The sequence below is a fragment of the Elephas maximus genome, chromosome 8 (assembly GCF_024166365.1).
Source record: "Elephas maximus indicus isolate mEleMax1 chromosome 8, mEleMax1 primary haplotype, whole genome shotgun sequence".
Classification (NCBI taxonomy): domain Eukaryota; kingdom Metazoa; phylum Chordata; class Mammalia; order Proboscidea; family Elephantidae; genus Elephas; species Elephas maximus.
Window position 1 is genome coordinate 68,681,322 of NC_064826.1, and position 26,907 is coordinate 68,708,228.

General features: G+C 40.4%; 1 protein-coding gene across 4 annotated transcripts in view; it reads left to right on the top strand.

Moving 5' to 3' along the window:
* Window positions 1–2,141: 2,141 nt before the first annotated feature.
* The window catches only part of GLCCI1 (glucocorticoid induced 1), a 122,117-nt gene continuing 97,351 nt past the window's right edge, over window positions 2,142–26,907 (top strand). For all 4 annotated transcript variants that reach the window (XM_049893298.1, XM_049893301.1, XM_049893299.1 and 1 more), the window contains exon 1: window positions 2,142–3,105. In XM_049893298.1, the coding sequence (XP_049749255.1) occupies window positions 2,652–3,105 (454 nt within the window). In that variant the 5' untranslated portion in view covers window positions 2,142–2,651. The remainder of the gene's footprint in view (window positions 3,106–26,907) is intronic.

Genomic DNA, 26,907 nt, shown 5'->3' on the forward strand with positions numbered 1-26,907 from the left:
ATCAAAGTTGAAGGAGTAAGGTATTTACCCTATTTATAATGAAAATACATGTTATTTTGGAAAGCAAAACAACAGTGGGCTGTTTTCACTGGTAAAATGTCTTTTGAACCAAAAGGGAATTTATCTCACAGGTGAGATTTATAGACTGTTGTAAATACCCTACCAATCATCTACTCCACAGCTTTAAGCTATGAGGCAGTAGAGAGAGAGCTATTCACAGACACTTGAGCCAGACTGCCTGTTTTAGATTCCTGGCTTCCCACTTAATAGCTGAGTGATCTTGAGCAAGATATTTAACTGCTTTGTGCTTCAGCTGAGAACACAGCAGGGGTAACGATAGTATCTACCTTGTGGATTGTTGAGAGGACTAAATGGGTTAACACATGGAACGTTCTTGAACACTGGCTGGGAAGTGGTAAATATTAAGTAAATGTTAGCTACTATTCTAGTGTGACAAAAGGTGAGGAACTTTCCCTAGTCTTAATGGGATGAAGTACTGGCTGAAATTTTTGTGTTCTTATTGAGTTTCATCAATTTTTTACAGAACTAAGTATGCTTTCTGGTCTGAGAACACAAGGGAACAGAGAGAGAGATGCCTCCTGTGAGTGAAACAGACCCCTGCAGTGCCTGAAATCAGAGGAAGCTTGTCAGTTTGGGCAGACCGGTCTGGGTCCCACTTCTTTTACCTAATTAATGGAAGATATCTGATGTAGACTCTTAAATTAACTGTTCCTGTGTAGTGTTTAAAACCATGGTTTACTATGAGGTTAACTTAAGTTGCTGATAATCAAAGCATTTGTACCTCTTCAGTTGCATTATAGAATACAAACAGAATTTATCCCAGTGCATTGTTACATTAAGTCTGGTATTTATTCTTCCCAAGAGGCTGCTTCTGGAGAAAGTCAAGGATGTGTCCTCCACTAATATATCGTGGCCCCCTGTATCTGCTGGTTTCTCATCCGCAGATTCAACCAACCGTGGATCAAAACTATTCCAGAGAGAGTGAGAGATAAAAAATAGAAGTTCCAAAAATCAAAACTTGAATTTGCCACTTGCTGAGCAATACACTGAATCCATGCGAATGAAATGATGTGTAGGCACACCCTACTGTAGCCTCCTGCCATTTCACAGATCATCAGTGTCTCTCTGACACTCATTGTTTGAGCATTGTTCACCTCTTGTCATTATTCCCTAAACAATACAGTACGGTATAATAACTATTTAGATAGCACATTTATTAGGTTTTAAAAGTAATTTAGAGAGGATTTAAGGTATATGAGAGAATGTGCAGAAGTATATGCAAACACTACGCCATTTTATGTAAGAGACTTGAGCATCCTCAGATTTTGGTACCTGTGCGGGTCCTGGAATCAATCCCCTTTGGATACTGAGTGACTATATCTAACTGGTGGTGAATGATGTAAAAGTCCTTGTTGACCCATGTAATACTGTCCTGGAGCATAAGATTTCATCATCTCATTTTACTGCTAACTACAAATGTTAGGATGGGCTATGAAATGATGGTCCCTTAGTTCATCCGGCTTCTAGACATTACTCCTGATCTTGATAATTATGTTAAGCACCTTAAGTTGTTTTGATCAGTCTACTAGCCACGAAAACTCAGATTACTAAAATTAGAAAGGAAGGGATGGATCCTTCTGACTCTAACTCTAAGACATCCCACCAGAACAAAGTATACTTGAAAAGTAAAGTTTGCCTTAAGTGTCTTCTGCCTTAAGTAGTAGACTGCCCAGGAAGGTGGAGCACTTGCAACCTGCTCAGGGGAGCGTCCGCGTGTCTGTGGGTGTCAAGGCACGCGCAGGACACACATGGACCCAGTTTCCTAGGGCTGCCCAAAGTCTCCTCTCACCCCGAAGGCTGTCAAGTCTCACGGCGCTCCTTGCGCGCTTAGCCCTCTCCTCACTCCTCCACTCCCTCACCCTCCGCCCAAAGGTAGAATGCCCCACTTTCATTGGTGGAGGCTCCGCTCACTCCTACTCTAAAACCAATCACTCGCGTGCTGGCGGAAGCGGCGTAGCCAATGGGAAACCTCGTTGCGGCAGCTGCCGGGTCCCAAACGCCGGGAGGCGGTGCCGGGGGCGGGGTGAGGGTGGGGGGATTAGTTGCCAGTCGGAGTGAGGAGCGGGTAGAGGAGGCGGCGGCGTTCGCGGTGGCGGGGCTTCTGAGACGTGCCAAGCACCCTGAAGCCCTTCCCCTTTCTCCTGATCTCCAGAAGCAGGGGTCCCGGCCCTCCCTGCAGCTGCCTGGTACTACCGCGCTTGCAGCCCCGCCAGGGCTAAGTAGCCTGCGAGCGGCCCCTGGGGCTGCGTGACTCAGGCAGTTGCCCCGCTTCTCTGTCAGCGCGATGCCCTGGGCGGCGGCAGGTTCGGGGTCCTCGCGGCTCCAGCCGTGACCACCACAGCAAGCCCGACCGGGCGGTTGGGGCCGTTGGACGTTTGTTTTCGCAGCTTTCCCCTCCCCCCTCGCCGAGGTGACGGGGGTGCGCGTTGGGAAGGGGGAGCCAAGAGACTCCTCCCCCTCCCGATATCCCCGCCCCTCCCCCTTACACACTCGCACGCACTATCGCGCCGGCTCCCACAAGCTCCGCGCCTCCGTGTCGGCTGGCGTCGTCCAGGGCCCGCGGAGCCACCATGTCCACTGCCTCCTCCTCCTCTTCCTCCTCCAGTTCCTCTCAGATCCCTCATCCCCCGCCGCAGAGGATGCGGCGCAGCGCCGCGAGCTCCCCGCCCGCCGCCGCCGCCGGGAGCGGGAACGGTGCGGGCGGCGGCGGCGTGGGCTGCGCCCCGGCTGCGGGAGCCGGCCGGCTGCTGCAACCCATCCGCGCCACGGTGCCCTACCAGCTCCTGCGGAGCAGCCAGCACAGTCCCACGCGCCCGCCCGCCGTAGCCGCCGCCGCCTCGCTGGGCAGCCTCCCGGGGCCCGGCGCGGCCCGCGGCCCCAGCCCGCCTAGCCCGACGCCGCCACCGGCCGCGGCCCCGGCCGAGCAGGCACCGCGGGCCAAGGGCCGCCCGAGACGGTCGCCCGAGAGCCGCCGGAGGAGCAGCTCACCTGAGAGACGGAGCCCCGGCTCGCCTGTGTGCAGAGGTAGCGAGCCCAACCCTCCCGTTCTCCCGGGCTGCGTCTCCCCGACGGTGCCCTCCGTGGAAACTTCAGCCTCTCCGGGCTTCTCTTTGCTAGTGCATTATCGAAGGTGTGAAAGTGGCTTTGGGAATCTCACCCCCCTACGGTCGCAGCGGGGCTTGGCTGAGCGAACTGAAAACTGCAACTTTTATTTGACCCTCGTGCAGCCCCTCAGATTTTATCTCCTATCATTCGCCTGCATCGAAAGGTTTTTCAGTTTAATAGATGATTAGCTCACTCGCGTTTGCTGATTGTAGCTGGGGAAGAAGGAGCTGGGCGAAACACTTAAACACGCACACAAACTCTCCAGCAGTCCATAAGGTGGTGGTTGTAATCTCTGCAGCCCCTTTGTGCTTCCTACAAAGTTCCTAACGTGCATGTAACTATGGGGATAATGTTTTCTTTTTTGGAGGGGTGGTGGTGGTAGGTATGATGTAATGATATCTGCTGGATGTATAGAGGGGGCAATTTTGAATGCATTTCAAGTGGAGTTACCCCCCCTCCCCGCCTTAAGTCTCCCCGTCCTCTCTGTGTAGTTTTACGCATCATAGCAATACTGCACTGGAAACGGTTTATGCCCAACTCAAGATTTTTATGGTAAATTTCTAAAGACCTTTTTGTGCAGTGCATTCACTTTTTCTTTCCACTTTTATGTTCATTTAACAGTTCAGTCGAACTGTTCAAGAATCTCAAGTTTTTTTTGTTGTTGTTGTTAGGTGTCAAAGGTAATGGTGAACTGGTGGATGCTGTGAGCTTCCCATCATGTTTTCTGGTTTGGTTTGGTGTATGTCTAGGGACACAGTGAATGATCTAGTTGAGTCCTGGGGGAGAAAAGGAAGATTTGCCAAAGCTCATAAGGGAGATCAGAGTAGTTAATACTGTTAGATACCAGTCTGCAGCTACAGATGCTGCTGCTGCATTGAGGAGGCAGCAGATCAGACTGAGTGGAAAATCTCTGGCTGGAAGCAAAAACACTGTCGAGCTCTGTACAATGTTTACGTGGTATGTGGATTCTTTTTTTAAATGGAGTTTTCTTGATGAAGGTCTTAGCCTTGGAGAATGTGATAGTCTGTGTTTTGACAGATTGTAGTTTTGATGTTTTTGTTTTAATATTTCGGACCTGTAATTAGCATTTGCTAAGGCACTTGTTTTCAGACCACTTGATGGTGAACCAGGGTAGGATGTAGTGCAGTGGGATTGTACGTGAGCATCAAGAAATACATCTTGTAATCTGTATGCACCAGGAGGAATTTGCTCCCCCACTCCTCCCCCAGGTCAAGCCAGCTGCTGCAGAAACTGACATCCTCCAGCAAATCCTGAATGAATGAATGAAAACAACGTGATCGCCCTAATAATGACCACAACTGAACACACATCTTTGGCTGTATTTTATAGAAAAGGCCACCATTTTCTAACAGATTAATGCCATATGCAACTCCCTTGCACATTTTCTAGAGCTAACAAATGAAAAGGAGGCAGCAGTTACATGAATTTCTGAGTGATTTAGCTTCACTAGTGCATAAATTGAGTTTCAGGGTTTTATTTTAGGGATTACTGTAAAAGTGATAAAATAAATATTGCAGATTTTTTGTACACAGGGTTTTGTGGGCAGCGTAAGAGTATTTTCGGCCATTGCTGCAACAGTAATGGCCATTGAGTATCTCCTCCCCTTTTGTTGAAAACACATCTTACAACACATTATAGTACAACTTGTTTTTCTTCATCCTTCAAAAGCCTTAATTGCCTGGGAATTACATGCTCCATCATCAAGTAGTTTTAATGAAATTTGTGATGAGGCTTAAGCTATCCTCTTTGTTGTAGTGTGGCGCATCCGACTTTAATGCAGTTTTAATGCAATCATGATGAAAACACTTCTCTGAGTCTAGTTGTGCAGCAGACAGATTTGCATCATCAGGGAGCTGGTGCTGGGAATGGAAGGGCATTCTCTACTAGAGATGTTTTTCTGCCTTTGTAACACCAGGTGGTTTTGTCAGTTTCTTACACTGAGGTGATTTTGAATGCAGGCTCTTGTGCCCCCAGTTCCCTGGTTATTATTACCCCATCCTACTTCTCCCCATCCCATCTTGCCCCCCTAAACCCAAATTAAAACTGTACAACTAATCTATGGGTTTAACTAATCTATGCTGTCTGCTTATCCATTTAAAATCCACAGTATGAATAGTTGTTTTAATTTTTTAAGCCATTATCTCCTCAGTTTCTTTTGAATTCTGCAAGGTTCTGACTTCAGTGGATTTTAGCCTCCACAGGTCAAGGCTCCTGCCGCCGCGGTTGCTGCTGCAGACACTGACATCACTATACTGCATGAATGAAAAACAACAACGTGCTCCATTTCTTCCTCTGCCCTCCACCTCCGTCCTTTTCAACACACTCCAGAATGAGTGTGCGTGTGTATGTGTGTGTTTAAGATGATAGTGTTATACTGCATTTGAAACTACGTTTTTTAAAAAATGTTAAGTAGATGGTGGCTCAAGGGATATGTGGTATAGCGGTATATTGTTTACAAAAAGCTTCAAGTGCTGTGGGCATTTGGACTAGAGGTGACATAACTGAGCAGTCAGTATTTTATCTGGAGTGGTGGGTATGGAGGAAAACATAGAAGCTTTAAACAATTTTTCTTTGTAATTGTTTTTCCAAGAAGAAATTATGAAACAACGTAATTTGTAAACACATTGGATCATTATCTCCTTCCTAAACATTTCTAATATGAATATTTATAAGGCTAAAGCTAGAGTAGTAGAAAATTGATACTCAGATTATTTCACAAGCATGAAATGGCAACTCTGATTTTTATTTTTATTTTTGATAATATAGACTAAAAGCTGAATTCTGTAAATAGGAGCAGTAAATTTTAACATTAAGGTGATACTAATTTATAAAATCCAGAAAAGGATTGTAATTTCTTTTATTTTTGTAGCGTAGTTTTAGATAAATGGGTATCACAGTAGAAGATGCATAAATCTCCAGATATATAAAAAAAATATACAGGACATAGAATTTTGCAAATTGAAGCTGTTTTATTTATGCTCATGGATCATCCTCTTTTTCTTTTTTTCTTTTGTATTTTTAAAACTTCAAGGTTCATTCTTTATATTCATTTCCATACTTCTGCCATTAGCAAAATGTGACCCTCCCCCTTGTTTGATTCTGAAGGGTCTTGAAATGGTGAATGACAAGCAGCTGAATGCATCATGAGGCTCCCTGTGATGTGTTTGTAAGAGATGTAAAATCATAAAGTATTATGCAAATAGTTATTTTTTTGTAATGGTAATACATAAAGTCTACCTTTGGGATAAATGGAACAACTCAAATGAGAATATAGCAGGATATTAGTGTTAGAATAATGATCTTAAGTTAAAATAATTAGTAACAGCCAAAAGAAAATAAAGTTGCTTCTTTCTGAAACCTCATAGAGCAAAACCTTTGTATTTGAAAATGGAGCAAATACTCTCAATTTTGGTGTGCAAGATAGTACATAGCAAATGCAAATCCTCATGTGGCTTGTTGTAAAGATTGAACAAGTTCTAAACTATGTAGAAAAGAGTACCATTAGAATACTCTGGATGGAGGAAATTGCTTATTTTCAATATAAGAAATCTAGTAACAAAAGCATGAAGAATTTATAATTTGTGTAGCTCCTGCTAATGAAAATAAGCATGCATTGGTTTCTGATTTAACATATTAGATCTATTTACATCTAATGCTTTGATTTCTAATTCTAGAGTGAAATTTGATTAGGATTTTTCATGAATATCTTGAGAGCTTCAGTGTCTTATACATAAAGAAGTTATGATTCTGTTCCAAAATAATACAAAGCCAGCCAGCATATAATGTTGAATGACTGCATGCAGAGTGTGTGTGTGTATGTTTGTGTGAGTGTGTGAATCAGTTCATTTGCTTTCAGTTTGTAGTTGGGTTTATCTTTTCATTAATTAAAATTTCCTCTTTGCTTGTGCTCAGTTTGTGCAACTCAAAAATATTAATAACTTTTCTCTTAAGGATACTCAGACATTTTCTTCCTACAAAGTTAATTCTCAGACTGATATTCTTGTAAACTAAGGTCCCACCCTTTAAATTAATTTTCTTAGAGTGTTTAGAGGAACTTATTACAAAACTTACCTGTACAGGAGTGAAAATATGTTGAAGCTCTAGATTTTTAAAAAAGTGACAGGTTCCAAATACCGATTTTTGGTAACGGTGTTAAGCCTTTGAGAACTACACTGTTTCAGTAATTTTCATTGTTTATGTATCTAGTATTTCCCACCAGTTATCTCATGGTAAATGCAGTTTCTAGATCGATAAGTGAATAGCCGAATAGATAAGTAAATTTATAAAAGTTATTTAATCTTAAACTATTGTCTTATGTTCAGAGACTATATAAAACCAAAACCAAACTCATTGCCGTCAAGTCAATGCCAACTCATAGTGACCTTTATAGGACAGCGTGGAACTGCGCCATAGGGTTTGCAAGGAGTGACTGGTGGATTCAAACTGCCGACCTTTTGGTTAGCAGCTGTAGCTTGTAACTACTACACCACCAGGGTTTCCTTCTCTCATATATTGATCATATTCCTCTCAAATAACTATTACTCTAAACATACCTAAGGTATATAAGGAATCGATGGATAGTGTAAACAGTTAACATGCTCAGCTGCTAACTGATGAGTCTATCAGAGATGCCTTGGAAAAAAGGCCTGGCGATCTACTTGCGAAAAATACGCCATTGAAAACCCTGTAGAGTGTAGTTCCACTCTGACATACATGGGGTCAGCATGAGCTAAAATTGACTGAATACCAAATGGTTTTTAGTAAGGTGTTTTTTTTATAAAAGCATGTTGGTCAATTTTTTAGCTATGTAAAGTTTTGTATATATGTGTTGAACTGACAACCGTTCCATTAATTATAGTACTTTTTAACAGAAAGACATTTCATTCACCACAGTGTACTTTTCTGCAAGAACTTAATGGAAATTAGAATTTATACATTGGGGAAATGTTGAAGGGTAATGGCAACTTTGTGATTTTTATTTCGATTGTGATAATGCAGACTATATGGAAATAAAAACCAGAAGAGTAACTGGGCACCATAAAAAAAAAAGCAGTGAATAATAATGGAAATAAATGGCAGTGTTCAAAAATGGTTGGGTGGAGAGAGACTCTCTAACTCTGACATTTAAAAATTTTCTAAAAGCCTGTTTTATTAAAACTTTCCCATATAGCTAATAATCTGCCAAGGAGCATACTAACAACTTTGTTATTCTTAATTTTAGTTAAGTCCTTTCTCCAGAGCTTAAAATTCCCAGTCACCACCAGGATAGGCTCTTCCACAGCACCTGTCCTAGGTCTGTGCCTGGCACTGTTGTCTTTTGTCTTCAATATTAATTTTGTTCTGTTATTAAATGTCAGATCTCTGATGCGCTTTCTGTGCTGTACACTGTTTATTTTAACACAAGGTTGAGCTTTTGTCTAACTGGTCTCTTAACTGGATTTTGCCAAAAGTAAGGCAGATAGAAGAACACTGGTACTCATCTATTGATATTGGAAGCCTAGGGAACTGATAGAAGTTCCAGAAGCCACCTCTCTTCCCCTCTTCCTCTCATCTGGACCTCTGGAAGTGAGGACAACTCCACCCATCGTCCACCTGATTCTTGAAGAATAAAATTTTTGCTTATTTGTAAAACAAACTATAATGAATTAGCAGTGATTTTGAAAAATCTAAACATTTTACTTATGAACAAATGGTAGAAAAGTACTTTTCCGTTATTTCGTTTTAGTGGGAACAAATACAGTAGATACTCTAAGCAGTGTTGTTTATGCCAAATAAATATTATTGAGGCAAATGTTAAGAGGAGGCAAGTTCATGAATACCTCTGTGACTTCCATTATATTATGCTGTGTCTCTTATTATTGTAGGTAGGAAGGAAGAAAACATATTTGAGTGTTTACTGTATACCAGGCAGTATTTACCTTCATTCAGCAGGTAAGTGAGTTTGGAATGCAGCCTTCTGACTTCAGATCCATTGTACATTTCACAAGATTATCCTATTCCTCCTAACTCAAAAGGACTCTGATGTTGGTGATCAGCTGTGATTTCTGAGCTAAAAGAATGGCAAAGGAATGAGTTTTCTTTTGTTTCTGTAGCACTATTATGCTGTACCAGGGTATGTTCTGACATTTGCAGAACGTCTAAAAATATGAGACCTAGGATGGTGAAATGTAACTGTGAAAAATATAGATAGATTGGCCATTTTTCTCCATTTATTTCTTATATTAAAATGTATGTGTGTATGTGAGTATGCACATGCGTATGTGTGAATCTGTGTGTGTGTGTGTGTGTGTGTGTGTGAGAGGGCTTGTTCCCGAGGACTCAGGGATCTGAACATGATGGTTGAACTTGATGGTGTTGGGCCCTCCTTACATCTAGAATCTGTGCTGTCTTTGAATTATATTTTAGTGAGTGGAAGTGCTTTTCTCCCCTTTCCTGCCTTTACGAATGTTCTGTAAATTGTACAGTTAGGTATACATAATGGTAAAGTGATTAATGCTTCAGGATTCGCTAAGCAGAGACCCTGGTCCCAAGTGATTTTCTCAGTAACCAGCGCTAAGTTGATTAAGCCCTTTCAAGAGCCAATAGTTATCTCTGTAATTTGTGGGTTTCAAGTCTATATATAAGTACCTCATTGAAGTGCCATCACGGTGCACCTTAATGATCGCTCACCAAAAATAAGGATGAGTTAAAGAGACTAGCGAAACCTTTCATTGTGTGGCAAGGTCAGTGTCCAAAATTGTCTGTCAAATTAATAGAACAGTTAAGAAATTCGCTAAATATCTGAATGTCTTTCATAATGAAAGGGCAAAAAACTGCTACAACTTGCTGTCTGGTGTTACCAAAGGTAAATACCTATCAACTACTGATAGTAAAAAAAAAAAAAGTAGCACCTTATTTGTCAGGTATGGCCACAGGGAGAAGCTTATTTTAACTTTTATATCATTAAAAATTAACCTTTTTGGTGAAACATTTTCCAAAATTGTTATGCACCTTGGTTTCTCAAGCAGAGCATACAAGACATAAATGAACTTTTTGTGACTTAACGTTATTAATACTTATTATAATACCTAATATAATGACTACTGTAGATATTGAATATAAGATTGAATGAGTATTAAATGACAACTAAAGTTGCCCTGTAACTGAGCCTATAAATTTGATTTTGGGATTATTTTTTGTGATGAAGATAAAATGGAACATGTGTAGCTATAGTATTCCTTGATAGAATAACTCTTTTCTTTAGAGGTAATTATCAGATGAAGGGCTAAATTATTTTCAAGTGGTTCCATAAAAGTGTTTTAGAGACCAACCAGGTATAGTGGGTAATAATATATTTCGAGCCAAGAGACTTGGGATCTATTTCCAGTTTAACATTTGGCTTATAACCAGTCACTAACTCTTTGCATCTTACCCTCTATCTATAAAATGAGGAAGCTGTGATACTTTAGATTTTGGTTAGGTAGGGAAAAAAATCTGCTATTGAAAGAAAAAATGTTTAACTATTAGACTAGATGATTCTTTATAAAATTATCATTTACTAAGCATTTATGTATATGCCACTAATCATCACCATAACCCAATGTAGGGTACGAGGTCTTGAGAAGTAGTTTGCCCAACGTCACGTAACATGCACAGACGCCCCAGAGTGCTTTTGTAGCTTGCTGTGCTGCCAACTTTAAGTTTGCTAAAAGTTGCTTTTGGAACTCCATTAGTTATGAGGCAGGAAAGCATGCACAATGGATTCTCCCACTGCTTATACAGTTAAGTCATAGAAAGGCTAAAAATAGTTTTGAGGAGTTGGGTGAAGAGAAAGCTAAATGGGACTAGGCTGTAGAGTCCATAAAACTTAAAATAGCTACAAGTATATCACCAGTTATTCAGGCCCCAAGTGTGTATATGAGAATCTAATAAGCACTTTGAAACTTCATTATGCCATTAGTGGGCCTTCTCCTTAATCCTTAAAGGACTTAACTGCTTTGTTAAGACATAATTTAGCATTTAATTTTTTTAAAAACTGCCTTTCACATGAAATCTTAAAATCTCAGTAGAATAGGGTCTTTGATATTTTCATATTTGACAATGTTAGTATTAAAAAAGCTGCCTGTTTTTGATAAAGCATCATAAGGCTCCATTGAACCCTAACATGATTCTTTACTTTTAAATCCTTTGTATTTTAGTAGCATTCAAAATGGTATCTTTTTGTGCATCACTGTCTGCTTAAAGTCAGGTCATTTAAATACCTAGTACTGAACTAAACAGGTTAGCAAACATCGCTAAATGCATTTTCATTAGGGGACTTAAACTGCTAAGAAATTAGTTTTTTGAGAAAAGCTACAGTATCTCAGATATTTTGATCAGATGACTTATTTTCACATTCTGTTAATTTTTGACATGACCAAATATCAAACCCAACCCGTTGCCATCAAGTCACCTCTGACTCATAGTGACCCCAGAGAGCAGAGTAGAACTACCCCATAAGGTTTCCAGGGAGTGGCTGGTGGATTCAAACTGGCAACCTTTTTGGTTAGCAGTGAAGCTCTTAACCACTGAGCCATCAGGGCTCCTACTTGGCAAAAAAAAAAAAAAAAAGAAAGAAACCCAAACCTGTTGCTGTGTTGTCAATTCCAACTCATAGCAACCCTACACAGCAAAGGAACCCATTATTAAAAAACCTAAATTAGTCGATTGCATTTACTCATTCTTTGCCTTTTTGGGTCACATATTAAAAAAATTTTTATTATTTATTTATTTATTTTTTAATGGCTACAGGTTAGTATAGTCTCAATGTATTTTCAGTGATAGCTGTTCCTTCCTCCAAGAAATATTTGTGTCAGGTATTGTACAACTTATTGGTAGTACCAAACCTGTTGTCTTCAAGCCAATTCTGACTCAAAGCAACCCTATAGGACAGATTAGAACTGCCCCGTAGAGTTTCCAAGGAGTGCCTGGTAGATTTGAACTATTGACCTTTTGGTTAGCAGCCATAGCACTTAAGCAGTACACCACCAGTGTTTCCATTGGGAGCACCCGTTAAAACAGTTGCCATCGAGTCACCTCTGACTCATAGTGACCCTGAGGGACAGAGTAGAACTGCCCATAGGGTTTCCCAAGGACTGCCTGGTGGATTTGAACTGCCGGCCTTTTGGTTAGCAGCTGTAGCTCTTAACCACTATGCCACCAGGGTTTCCATTGGTAGTACCAAACCAAACCAAACCCAGTGCCATCAAGTCGATTCCGACTCATAGTGACCCTATAGGACAGAGTAGAACTGTCTCGTAGTGTTTCCAAGGAGCGCCTGATGGATTTGAACTGCCGACCCTTTGGTTAGCAGCCATAGCACTTAACCACTACGCCACCAGGGTTTCCAATGGTAGTGTACTGGTGAGCAAAATGAATGGATTTTCTTCCACCTTCATTCAAATATTTTCACTCAAGAAATACTCATTGATCCCCTACTATGTGTGAGGAACTGTTTGACCCTTACAGAATATACATTCTAGGTGCAAGAAGGAAGAAATGAAATAAAAACTGAATAGAAGATTTCAAAGGGTGGCTCGAGAAGACAAAGTATTATAGTGACATGCAGAGAGCTGGAGATAGAAAACCAAAAGGGAGGGACATGCTTAGCATTTCTCAAGCTGAAAGAACTTAAGAAAAAGTTCAAGCCATGAGTTGCAATCGTGAAGGATTCCATGGGGAAAATATTAATGCAGGAAGCATCAAAAGAAGATGGAAGGAATACAGAGTCATTATACCAAAAAGAACTGATTGATGTTCAACCATTTCAAGAGATAGCATGCGATCAGGAACTGATGGTGCCGGAGGAAGAAGTCCAAGCTGCAGTAAAGGCATTGGCAAAAAACAAGGTCCAGGAATTGACAGAGTATCAATTGAGATGTTTCAGCAAACAGATGCAGCACTGGAAGTGCTTACTCATCTTTGCCAAGAAATTTGGAAGACAGCTAATTGGCCAACTGACTGGAAGGGATCCATATTTATACCTGTTCCCACGTAAGGTGATCCCTCTGAATGCGAAAATTATCCAACAATATCATTAGAATCACACGCAAAATTTTGCTGAAGATCATCCAAAAGCGGCTGCAGCAGTGTATTGACAGGTAACTGCCAGAAATTCAGGCCAGATTCAGAAGAGGATGTGGAACAAGGGATATCATTGCTGATGTCAGATGGATCCTGGCTGAAAACAGAGAATACCAGATGGATGTTTACCTGTGTTTTATTGACTATGCAAAGGCATTCGACTGTGTGGATCCTAACAAATTATGGATAACGTTGTGAAAAATGGGAATTCCAGCACACTTTAATTGTGCTCATGAGGAACCTGTATGTAGATCAAGAGACAGTTAGGACAGAACAAGGGGATGCTGCGTGGTTTAAAGTCAGGAAAAGTGTGCATCACGATTGTATCCTTTCACCATACCTGTTCAGTCTGTATGCTGAGCATATAATCCGAGAAGCTAGACTATATGAAGAAGAAAGGGACATCAGGATTGGAGGAAGACTCGTGAACAGCCTGCATTATGCAGATGACACAACCTTGCTTGCTTAAAGTGAAGAGTTGAAGCATTTACTGATGAAGATCAAAGACCACACCCTTAAGTATGGATTACACTTCAACACAAAGGAAACAAAAATTCTCACAACTGGACTGTCGTGGATTGAATTATGTCCCTGCAAAAATGTGTGTACCCACTTGGTTAGGCCATGATTCCCAATATTCTGTGGCTGTCCTCCATTTTGTAATTATAATTTTATGTTGAGAGGATTAGGGTGGGATTGTAACACCACCCTTACTCAAGTCACCTCCCTGATCCAAGGTAAAGGGAGTTTCCCTGGGGTGTGGCCTGCACTACCTTTAATCTCTCAAGAGATAAAAGGAAAGGGAAGTAAGCAGAGAGTTGGAGACCTCGTATCACCGAGAAAGCAGTACCAGCAGCTGAGCATGTCCTTTGGGCCCCCGGGGTCCCTGCGCTTGAGAAGCTCCTCCACCATGAGAAGATTGCAGACGAGGACCTTCTTCCATAGCCGACAGAGAAAGCCTTCCCCTGGAGTCGACACCGTGAATTTGGACTTGTAACCTACTAGACTGTGAGAAAATAAATTTCTCTTTGTTAAAGCCATCCACTTGAGATATTTCTGTTACGGCAGCACTAGATGACTGAGACATGGACCAATAAAAGCAACGTCATGATCAATGGAGAAAAGATGGAAGTTGTCGAGAATTTCATTTTACTTGGATCTACAATCAACACCCATGGAAGCAGCAGCCAAGAAACCAGAAGATGTGTTGCATTGGGCAAATCTGCTGCAAAGGACTTCTTTAAAGTGCTGGAAAGCAAAGATGTCACCTTGAAGACTAAGGTGCACCTGACCCAAACCATAATATTTTCAATTGCATCATAATGCATGTAAAAGCTGGACAATGAATAACAACACCGAGGAAGAATTGACACATCTGAATTGAGTTGTTGGCAAAAAATATTGAATATACTATGGACTGCCAAAAGAATGAACAAATCTGTCTGAGAAGAAGTACAACCAGAATGCTCCTTAGAAGCAAGGATAGCAAGAATGTGTTATACATACTATGGACATGTTACCAGGAGGGATCAGTCCTTGGAGAAGGACGTCATGCTTGTTAGAGGGTCAGCGAGAAAGAGGAAAACCCTCAGTGAGATGGCTTTGACACAATGGCTGCAACAATGGGCTTAAGCATAACAATGATTGTGAGCATGGTGCAGGACCGGACAGTGTTTCGTTCTGTTGTACATAGGGTCGCTATGAGTCAGAACCAACTCGATGACACCTGACAACAGTAACAGGTGCAATTAGTGTGCTCACGTTTCTATTTCTCAACAGGCTTAAGACTTTTAACATCTGCCAAGAATTTGACCCATTATCCTGGAGTTTTGCACTTTATGTATCAATTGTATGTTCCTGGGCTTACCTTTCTAAATTAAGTTGAACCTTTTTGTTTTCTTTTCTGAAGTTACCACCCTGTTGATGTGTGTTTTTCTTTCATTGGACTAGGAACCTTGGAATAACTCCGTACCGTGGTTTCTATGATATATCTCAGTCCAATCTATATTGCTGCCTTTACGTATTATGTTGTTGTTGTTAGATGCCCTTGAATCAGTTGTGACTCATAATCTGGTCATGTGTTATCCTGACAATCATTGCTGTGTTTGAGCCCATCTACTTCTACTAGTAGTACTAGTAATAACCTCTGTTACTGAGCTAGAATATTAGATTTTCATGTGTTGTTGTTACTATTTAATTGGTATCTTAGCTGAACAGTATGTATTATAATCTAGTATATTTTCGGTTTAGGATGATGTCGCTGACACTCTCTCCCTCCACACATATACATACAGATCTCAGAATTCTAAACTGTATTGTTGGATGTGGCTTCTTGTGTAGTATGTAATACCTGTTCAGTGGTTCTGTTTAAGACCACTGAGATGAGTAGACCTTCTCTTTGACTACGTGAATGTCTATTATTGTTGCTCTTAGGTGCCATTGAGTCAGTTTTGACTTGCAGTGACCCCATTTGCTACAGGACATAACCCCGCCCAGTCCTGCATTATCTTCACGATCATTGCTATGTTTGAGCCCATTTACTACTGGTAGTAATGCTAGTAGTAACTACTAGTACTAAGCTAGAATATTAGATTTTAATACATTTTAAGTGTTACGTTTAATTGGTATCTTGGCTGAATGTACAATGACATATATCTTTATTATATTCAGAATTTACCTATTTTTGGTTTTTATCCAGTTTTAGTTTTTGCTTTAAAGAAGTATTAGCATTATAGCCTGTCTTAGTCATCTAGTGCTGCTGTAACAGAAATACCACAAATGGTTGGCTTTAACAGAGAGAAATTTATTTTCTCACAGTCTAGTAGGCTGGAAGTCCAAATTCAGGGCGTTGGCTCCGGGGGAATGCTTTCTGTCTCTGTTGGCTCTGGAGGTCCTTCTCATCAATCTTTCCCTGGACTAGGAGCTTCTCCTCACAGGAATCCCAGGTCCAAAGGATGTGCACTGCTCTCAGTGCTTCTTTCTTGGTGGTGTGAGGTCCGCACCCCCTCACGCCCTGCTCCCTTCCCTTTCCTTTTATCTTCTCTTGTAAGGTAAAAGGTGGTGCAGGCCACATTCCAGGGAAACTCCGTTTACATTGGACCAGGGATGTGACCTTAGTAAGGGTGTTAGAGTCCCACCCTAACCCTCCTTAACTTAAAATTACACTCACAAAATGGAGGACAACCACACAATACTGGGAATCATGGCCTAACCAAGTTGACACATATTTTGGGGGGACACAGTTCAATCCATGGCATTCCACCCTTTGACCCCCGCCAAATTTATGTCCTTGCTACATATAAGACACATTCATGACATCATATCATAGCAAAATTAAGTCAACTCCAAGTCCAAAATCCAAAAATTCTTCTTCATCTGTGAAATCCATAATACAAGTTACCTCCTTCCAAAGTACAATGGCAAAACAGGCACAAGCTAGACATTTCCATTACAAATGGGAGAAATCGGAGGGAAAAAAGGCATAACAGTCACCAAGCAACTCAGCAGAACACATGACATTAGCCCTCAAGGCTTTGAAAATAATCCTCTGTTCTCTGTTACACAATGGCCTTACCCTCCAGATGCTAGGTATTGAGCGCACTCTCCAGATTCTGAGTGGAGGTTCTCAGCTCTGGGCTTTAGCTCTGCTTTCCAGGCCCACTGGGACAGCAGCTCTGCACCCTCAGGTTTAGGCACACCATTCTCCTAGTCCATCTGAGTGGCTGCTGCACACTTAGTAACACCAGAGGCCATGGCTCCAGCCTTTGGAACCCCAGAGGTTGTGGTCATACCTTTTGAGACTGAGGCAGCTCGGCTTCCTGTGTTCCTTATCTCTTCAGCTTCTGCTTCCTGGTTCCTTGGCCTCTCGGCCCAGTGGGCCTCACACCTGCATCTGCCCTGCTGGGGCAAGCGTTCCAAAGCTCTGTAGCTCTACCGATGAGTGCCTGGAGGCATCCCGCTCCACCAGTAAACTTCAGCCGGAAGGCACTCAGCTCACTTGCTCTGTGGGTCGGCAAGCCTAGCTCCATTGATAAGTGCCCAGAGGCACCCCACTCTGCCAGGAAGCCTCCTGCACAAACACACTCAACTCTGTCCATGGGCCAACTGCAGTGCTGTCTGGCACTGGTTTCCTGGTTCTACTGCTGCCAGTTCTCTGCTACTGCCGGTCCTCTGGTGCTATTGTCTTTTATCCATTCACAGTTTCAAAACTGCTTCCACATTTTAGGTGTCTTTTAGAGCAGCACCCCACTCCCGGTACCAAATTCTGTCCTAGTCATCTGATGCTGCTATTACAGAAATACCACAGGTGGCTGCCTTTAACAAAGAGAAGTTTATTTTCTCTCAGCCTAGTAGACTAGAAGTCTAAATGCAGGGTGTCAGCTCCAGGGGAAGGCTTCTTCTCTCTGTCAGCTCTGGAGGAAGGTCCTTCTCATCAGTCTTTCCCTGGACTAGGAGCTTCTCTGTGTAGGAACCCCAGGTCCGAAGGACGCATTCTGCTCCCCGTGCTTCTTTCTTGGTGGTATGAGGTCCCCACTCCCTGCTTGCTTCTTGTTTCATCTCTTGTAAGATAAAAGGTGGCTCAGTCCACACTCCAGGGAAACACCCTTTACATTGGATCAGGGATGTGATCTTAGTAAGGGTGTTACATTCCCACCCTAATCCTCTTTAACGTAAAATTACAGTCACAAAATGGAGGACAACCACACAATACTGGGAAGCATGTCAACCAAGTTGACACATTTTTTAGGGACACAATTCAATCCATGACTTGTAGGGACTGCATGTACTGCAGAACACAATCTTGCCTGGTCCTGTGTTATCCTCACAATCATTGCTATGTTTGAGCCTATTTTCTACTAGTAGTAATACTAGTAATTACTACTACCGAGCTAGAATATTAGATTTTCATACATTGTAAGTGTTATATTCTTGGCTGAATGTACAATGACATATATCTTTATTCAAAATTTATTTTCAATTTTAGTTTTTACTTTGAAGAAACATTAGCTTTATAGCCTTTGTATTGCTATTCAGTTATGTTAGTTAATCTTTAGGACAGTTGCTTTGTTTTACTTTACACTAAGCCGTGTGGTAGAAAAATAACATTTTTATACAGATATTCCTATTGAACGGAATAAGTGCATATTACACTTATGTGTTGCCCATTTTCTCAAATGCCTAATGGTTTGGGTAACTGATGGCTGTTACCTTCGTTTAGGGCCTGTCATTCAGTGGTAGTGTTTAAGTTTGGGAAAACACTGCTTTAGACCTTCACATAAATTGGAAGGAGGGAAACTTATCGTGCCCAAATCTTGGTGGGCTTTTTCAATTACATACTTGAATGTTTTTATAGTCTCCTAACCAAGATTACACTAAACTGTAAAGAAGGAGAGTGTAAATTACATACTAATTTGTGCTTCATTACGATATAAACATTTTAAACTAAATCAGGATTTGGGGTGGTTATTTGCTTTACCAAATGTCTTAACATGTGCGAGTAAAATGATTCAGTTTACTATAATGTTATTTACGCAAACTTTTTAGGAAGTTAGTTACACAAGATTGAGGTTCATCTGAGGTTGTAAAAACATATTACTAATTTCTCATTGCTGCATAAAATGTTCTACTGACAGTTCACAGAATTAACTAATATCTTAAGAAGTTGTTATAAATGTACATGAATAGATCTTTCTCTATTCCCTTTCTATTTCAAGTTTTAAAATTCTAAGAAATTTGGTATTCAAATAATCCTTAAAAGGGAAAGAACTCATATATACTAATAATTTTATTTCTTACATGACTTTGTGGAAAAGGTAAACTCTTAAATTAGATACAAGGCCTTTTCTAGAATATTTTGTCCTTATTAAAAAACAGTTATTATTTCAGTTATAATTTCCTAGCAACTGTGCCTAACCATCTTCATGGAGGAAGTGCAAATTTTGAAAAACTCATGAAAAATTTTCACAAAACCTACTTTTAATCAGTGTCAGGAGGACAGAGGAATAAGTGAGCATAATTACAATAGAAGTATGATTAGTGCTTTGGATTATTATATGGCATTTTCACAAAACCTACTTTTAATCAGTGTCAGGAGGACAGAGGAATAAGTGAGCATAATTACAATAGAAGTATGATTAGTGCTTTGGATTATTATATGGCATTGTATGTTCCTACGGGCTGCTTTTTAACTTAAAGTTTGTGGGTATACTTAAGGCCCAAAGATTAATTGGTCAGCTTATATGTTTACTGCTAAAAGTCTACTCAATAGGGGGAGGTGTGTGTGTGAGGCAGAGGCAGAACCTTAAAGTTCACGTTTCTTTCTCAGCCATCACTGGGTGGATAATCACTAGCTCCTAATATTTTTTCCACACATAGTGGAGGCTGATAGTCATCTTTTCATAATACTTCAGTAATTTTAACATACAGTTGTTAAGTACCATCGAGTTGGTTCTGACTTATAACAACCCTATATACAACAGAATGAAACACTGCCCGCCCCTGTGCCATCCTCACAATCATTGCTATGCTTGAGCCCATTGTTGCAGCCACTGTGTCAACCTATCTCGTTGAGGGTCTTCCTCTTTTGCATTGACCCTCTACCTTACCAAGCACGATGTCCTTTTCCAGGGGCTGATACCTCCTGACACCACATCCAAAATGTGAGACCAAGTCTCGCCATCCTTGCCTCTAAGGCGTATTCTGGTTGTTTTCTTCTGGCAGCCCATGGTGTATTCAATATTCTTCGCAAACACCGTAATTCAGAGGCATCGATTCTTCTTCATCTTCCTTATACATTGTCTAGCTTTCGTACGCATATGAGGGGATTGAAAACACCATGGCTTGGGTAAGGCGCGCCTTAGTCCTTAAAATGATATCTTTGCTTTTTAACACTTTAAAGAGGTCTTGTACAGCAGATTTGCCCAAAGCAATGTGTCGTTTGACTTCTTGACTGCTGCACGCATGGATGTTGATTATAGATCCAAGTAAAATGAAATCCTTGACAACTTCGATCTTTTCTCCATTTATCATGTTGCTTACTGGTCCATTTGTGAGGATTTTTGTTTTATGTTGAGGTGTAATTCATAGTGAAGGCTCTAGTCTTTGATTTTAATCAGTAAGTGCTTCAAGACCTCTTCACTTTCAGCAAGCAAGGTTGTGTCATCTGCGTATCACAGGTTGTTAATGAGTCTTCTTCCAGTTGTGATGATGCATTCTTCTTCGTACAAGTCTAGCTTCTCAGATTCTTTGCTCAGCATACAGAGTGAATAAGTATGATGAAAGGGTATAACCCTAATGCACACATTTATTGGTTTTAAACCTCATGTTCTGTTCAAATAACTGCCTCTTGGTCTGTGTACAGTTTCCTCATGAACGTAGTTAAGAGTTCTGGAATTCCCATTCTTTGCAATGTTATCCATAATTTGTTACTATTCTCACAGTCCAATGCCTTTGCATAGTCATTGAAATACATGTAAACATCTTTCTGGTATTCTCTCCTTTTAGCTAAGATCTGCTTTTAGCTGACATTAGCAGTGAGATCCCTGGTTCCGCGTCATCTTCTGAATCTGGCTTGAATTTCTGGCAGTTCCCTGTTGATTTGCTGCTGCAGCTGCTTTTGAATGATCTGCAGGAAACTTTTACTTGCGTGTGATATTAATGATATTGTTGGATAATTTCTGCATTTCGTTGGATCACCTTTCTTGGGTATAGGCATAAATATGGATCTCCTCCAGTCAACCAGGTAGCTGTCTTCCAAATTTCTTGACATAGAGACATAGATGATTGAGCACTTCCAATGCTGCATCTGTTGAAACATCTCAATTGATGTTCCGTGAATTCCTGGAGCCTCATTTTTTGCATTGCAATGCCTTCAATGCAGCTTGGACCTCTTCCTTCAGTACCATTGGTTCCTGGTCATGTGTTACCCCCTGAAATGGGTGAATGTTGACCAGTTCTTTTTGGTATAGTGACTCTGTGTATTCCATCCATCTTGTTTTGATGCTTCCTGTGTCATTTAATATTTTCCCTTGACTGCTATGTCCATGGACATTGGCTGTGGATCCAAGTAAAATGAAATCCTTCAGTATTGCAACTTGAGGCTTGAATTTTTTCTTCAGTTCTTTCAGCTTGAGAAATGCCAAGTGTGTTCTTCCCTTTTGGTTTTCTAACTGCAGATCTTTGCATATGTCATTATAATACTTTACTTTGTCTTCTCAAGCTGCCCTCTGAAATCTTCTGTTCAGCTTTTACTTCATCATTTCTTCCTTTTGCTTTAGCTATTTGATGTTCAAGAGCAAGTTTCAGAGTCTCTTCTGACATCCATTTAGGCCTTTTCTTTTCCTCCTGTCTTTTTAATGACCCCTTGCTTTCTTCATGTATGATATCCTTGATGTCATTCCACAACTTGTCTGGTCTTTGGTTATTAGTGTTCAACACGTCAAATCTGTTCTTAAGATAGTCTCTAAATTCAAGTGGGATATGCTCAAGGTCATACTGTGTCTCTTGTGGACTTGTTCCAATTTTCTTCAGTTTCAGCTTGAACTTGCACATGAGCAATTGATGGTCTCTTTTGCAGTTGGCCCCTGGGCTTGTTGTGACTGATGATACTGAGATTTTCCGTTGTCTCTTCCCACAGATGTAGTCGATTTGATGCCTGTGTATTCCATCTGGTGAGGTCCACATGTATAGTAACCATTTATGTTGGTGAAAAAGGTATTTGCAATATAGAAGTCTTTGGTCTTGCAAAATTTCATCATGCAATCTCCGACATCGTTTCTATCACTACGGCCACATTTTCCAACTAGGGATCTTTCTTCTTTGTTTCCAACTTTTGCATTCCAATCACTGGTAATTATCAGTGCATCCTGATTGCGAATTCGATCAATTTCAGACTGCAGAAGTTGGTAAAAATCTTCAATTTCTTCATCTTTGGCATTATGTGGTTGGTGTGTAAATTTGAATAATAGTCATATCAACCGGTCTTCCATGTAGGCGTGTGGCTGCTATCCCGTCACTGACAGCGTTGTACTTTAGGATAGATCTTGAAATGTTCTTTTTGACAGTGAATGCAACACCATCCCTCTTCAAGTTGTCGTGTCCGACATAGTAGACCATATGATTTTCCAATTCAGAATGGCTAATACCAGTCCATTTCAGCTCACTAATGCCTAGAAAATCGATGTGTATGTGTTCCATTTCATTTTGGATGATTTCCAATTTTCCTAGGTTCATACTTTATACATTCCACATTCCAATTGTTAATGAATGTTTGCAGCTGTTTCTTCTTATTTTGACTTGTGCCACATCAGCAAATGAAGGTCCTGGAAGCTTAACTCCATTCACATCATTAAGGTCAATTCTACTTTGAGGAGATGGCTCTTCCCCGGTTGTCTTTAGAGTGCCTTCCAACCTGGATTGCTCATCTTCTGGCACTGTACTAGACATTTTCCACTCCCATTCATAAAGTTTTCACTGGCTAATTCTTTTCAGAGGTAGATTGCCAAGTGCTTCTTCCGAGCCTTAGTCTGGAAGCTCAGCTGAAACCTGTCTACCATGAGTGACTCTGCTGGTATTTGAATACCCGTGGCATAGCTTCCAGCATCAGAACAACACCCAAGCCCCCACAGTATGACGCACAGATGTGTGGGGGCTTGCTAGAGTAGAATATATCATATTCCCTTAGTATTTCATATACAGTTGACATATTTTGAGAAAGTGGCCTAGTGTATTTTTCTATGCTATTGAGAGGAGAAAACCAGTAATTTATTAACAATTTTTTCTCTATATAATTGGAAGTTTGGATCATTTAATGATTCGTGTGTAATAATATATGCTTAGAAGTACAGTGTCAAGATAAGAGTATTGAATGGATTAAGTTTTAAACTCAGTCTTGGTATAGATAATGGAGTTCAGTGGTTTCTTTTATTTGCTTATTAGCACTCTGGAACCCAGGGTTGGGTAAGAGATATTCAGATTCAGAATATTATTGGGGTTTTTTTTTTATTCTGCCATCATAATCCTTGACTTCCTCTTCCATCATTCTATCATTTTACTAATCACCATAACTTGGTCCCATCTTAGAATTACTTTCTGAATCTGGTGGCTTCTTTCTGTCCCTTCCATGCCTTAATTATCACTTGTTGTTTTAAGTGGTTTTCACTGCCATTAATCTCTTATTTTCACTTTCGTCATTGTACTCCTATAAGCACAGTCTTTTTTTTTTTTTTTTAAATCTGATTTCGATGAAAGATTCCTGTGGGTCCTTTGAATGTAAGGGGTAAAGTCCAGAATCCTTAGCTTGGCATATAAGGCTTATCTCAGTACTCTACACTGTGTACCTTGTGTTACTGCCAAACTGACTTTTTCTTGAAAATGCTGTCATCCTTTTATAACTCCGTGTTTTCTCTGTTGGGAATAACTTTGCCTCGTATATACGTGCTGATTTGCCTGAAAACCTCTACTTGTTCTTTGAAAGCCGGCTTTCAAATATCATCCTTCTCTCTGGCAAAATATTACTGACCTAAAGTTCTAGGTAGAGATAGGTATTACTCCTCTGGGTATCCTAAGTGCTATGTTTACACCATTACCCTGTTTTTTACATTGTATAATACTTGTTAAGTCGCTTGTCGTCTTGCCTAAAATACTGATTTCTTGAGGGCAGTTATTCTGGTCTGTTTAGGATCTCACTGCCCACCAAATGTATTTTTCTACCTGAATGTTTTGATTTTAGTTTATCATTTTGCATGAAATTTTAGAAATTAAAGATTGAGTTGACAGTGATCTATTTAAAAAAAAAATGCTGATATCTCTGAAAGGATATCCTTGAGACTCACTCACTACCCTTGTGTGAATTAGTTCTGTAAGATTACTTTCCTGATGATACTTAGCTGAGAACAACAGTACTAAGAAATGAAAGTTTTCTTGATAGAAGGAAGGGAATGATGGACATAACTGCTTTTCTGAGAGGAAGTACTAGCCTTTCAGTGAGACTTGATGGCGCTGGAGGTATAAGAATACCCCTCCTTTTCGTATGGCTCCTAATCCCAAACCTAGAACTCAGGCTATCAGTGGAGTTTCTGTTGGCAGGAGTTTATAGTTTGCAAAAACGTATTTATGGTTAATGTCTAGTGTTAAAAGGAATTAGAGACTTTAACTTTGTTATAATATTTTGTTTTAATATTGATGAACCAAAGGGTTTTCATTGTTTTTGTGTTAGTTATATTGTCATTGATGTACACTGATTATCATGAGTTTGAAATTATGTGAGGAGCCCTGGTGATGCAGTGATTAATTGCTCGGCTGCTAACCAAAAGGTTGGCAGTTCGAACTCACCAGCTGCTCCTGGGAAGAAAGATGTGGAAGTCTGTTTCCATAAAGATTTACAGCCTTGGAAACCCTGTGGGGCAGTTCTCTTCTCCCCTGTACAGTTGCTACACATGGGAATCAACTCAACATCAGTGGATTTAATGGATTTGAAATTATATACCCCCTTGATGTGACAGGAAACCCTGGTGGCGTAGTGGTTAAGTGCTACGGGTGCTAACCAAAGGGTCAGCAGTTTGAACCCGCCAGGCGCTCCTTGGAAACTCTATGGGGCAGTTCTACGCTGTCGTATAGAGTCGCTATGAGTCGGAATCGACTCAACTGCAGCGGGTTTGGTTTGGTTTTGGTTTTTGATGTGACAAACCTTAAAGTTTCTAAGAACTTACAAATAAATGATGAGATTCCTGAACAATCCCTTAAGGAAAACTGCACAGTTCTTCAAATTTGTTAACCTATTCAAAGGGGTCACCTTGGGAAGTTATAGATGTATCCTAGCTGTTTTAGAAGTCTTTTTAAAAGAAATTTCTTTAGAACTAAAACGTGTTACTCAGAGTACTCTCAGTGGGGATGAATCTCTTGTATGTGTAGATACAATTTCTGAAAATAACCAAAAGCTATTAAGAGCCTAATGTAGAGAGTAACGTAAGTGGCTAATTTAGTTACCTTATTTGTGGTGGTAAATTATGATAATTCATTGAGACTAGCTTTAGAATTTGGCTCAGACTATCTCAAAATGTAATTCAGAGAAATGGAGTGAAGCCCATCTACAATAGAGACATCTGTGTGTTCACCAAAACTCATTTTCTCTCCCTCTTGAGCCAACACTTAGACTATATTCCCTGTTCTCTCTTGCAGTTAGGTGAGGTCAAATACTATACAAAACTCCAGCCTTGGTGAATAAGAAATTCTATCATGATTCTCCTCATTTTTTATCTTCTTTCATCTTCCAGCTAAATGCAGAGGCTCTAAAAGAGGACTCCAACAAGGCCCTTAGGGGAATGGTGTTGCCCTAAGAGGAAAGAGGCCTAGGCTCCTGAATGTTCATATGGAATGCCAACTGTCAGCCAGGGAGATCCACATTGGGCTTTCATTATGATAAGCTAGCATTACCAACCTTACTTTACCTCAGAGTTTAAAGAAGTGTGGTCCTCCACCTTTTGCTCCTGGAGCCACTTTGAAAATTCAGCTTGGAAATCCCAGTTTTACCCCCATCTAACCTATCACACTGACAAATGTGGTTCACTGTGTGCTGTCAATGCTTCTGTCAGTAGTAAGGGACATTCACCTTCATCGGTCAGTTGTGCGATCTTGGTTGAATGTGTTTATTTTGACATGCAATTGATTCTTGTTACATGCAGTAATGTTCTATAAAGTCCTTGTGAATACTGAATTAGCGAATGCCAAACCAGACTTGTTCTACCTCAGTTGGGAATTTTCACCTCCTCTACACATGCCTGTGAATGTATGGAAAAACATTGCAAGTATTTTTAGCAGATAGATTGATTTGTCAATATAGAATCTGCAGATAATGAGAATCACCTGTAATTTGCTAGTCTCACTCACAATCCTATAACTACTCTTTGATTAAGATTTTAGAAAACCATCTTGAAAAAAGTTCAGAGATGTTTTAAGCAGTAGCAGCCTTGTGAGCCCATGGCCTACCAAAGTGCCTGAAGGACAAGAAGTTCAGTGTATTTGTTAAATTATATTTTTATTTCTATAAATATATTATTGTATGTGTACTATATAGAGAGTTCTAAATCATATAAACCTATTTTTATCCTAATTACCTGTTTATGAAATATCTGAGTATAAAAATTATAGCCTTTATATAAATCAGGAATATATGATGCTAATAGGACCAGAATTCAAGTTATTGTCCCATTTCTCACAATGGTTTTAAATGGGTCCCACATTCAGAATATTATTTTAAAAAAAGGAATCTCCTCTACTTGAAGCTCTTCCAAAAAGTTTCTTTTGGTAAAGAAGGCCAGAAAATATCCCAGGCAATTTCTAGTTTTTAAGTATTTCATAAGGGCCAAGAAGAGGATGGGTAAATGCTATCTACAAGTTTAACAGATGTTTCTTGAGTAGATGTGTTAGATGTTACCGGAACCAAAATGCATTGCCGTCAAGTTGATTCCCACTCATAGTGGCCCTATAGGACAGAATAGAACTTCCCCGTAGGGTTTCAATGGAGCCCCTGGTGGATTCGAACTGCTAACCTTTTGGTTAGCAGCCAAACTCTTAACCACTATGCCACCAGGTTTTCCTGCT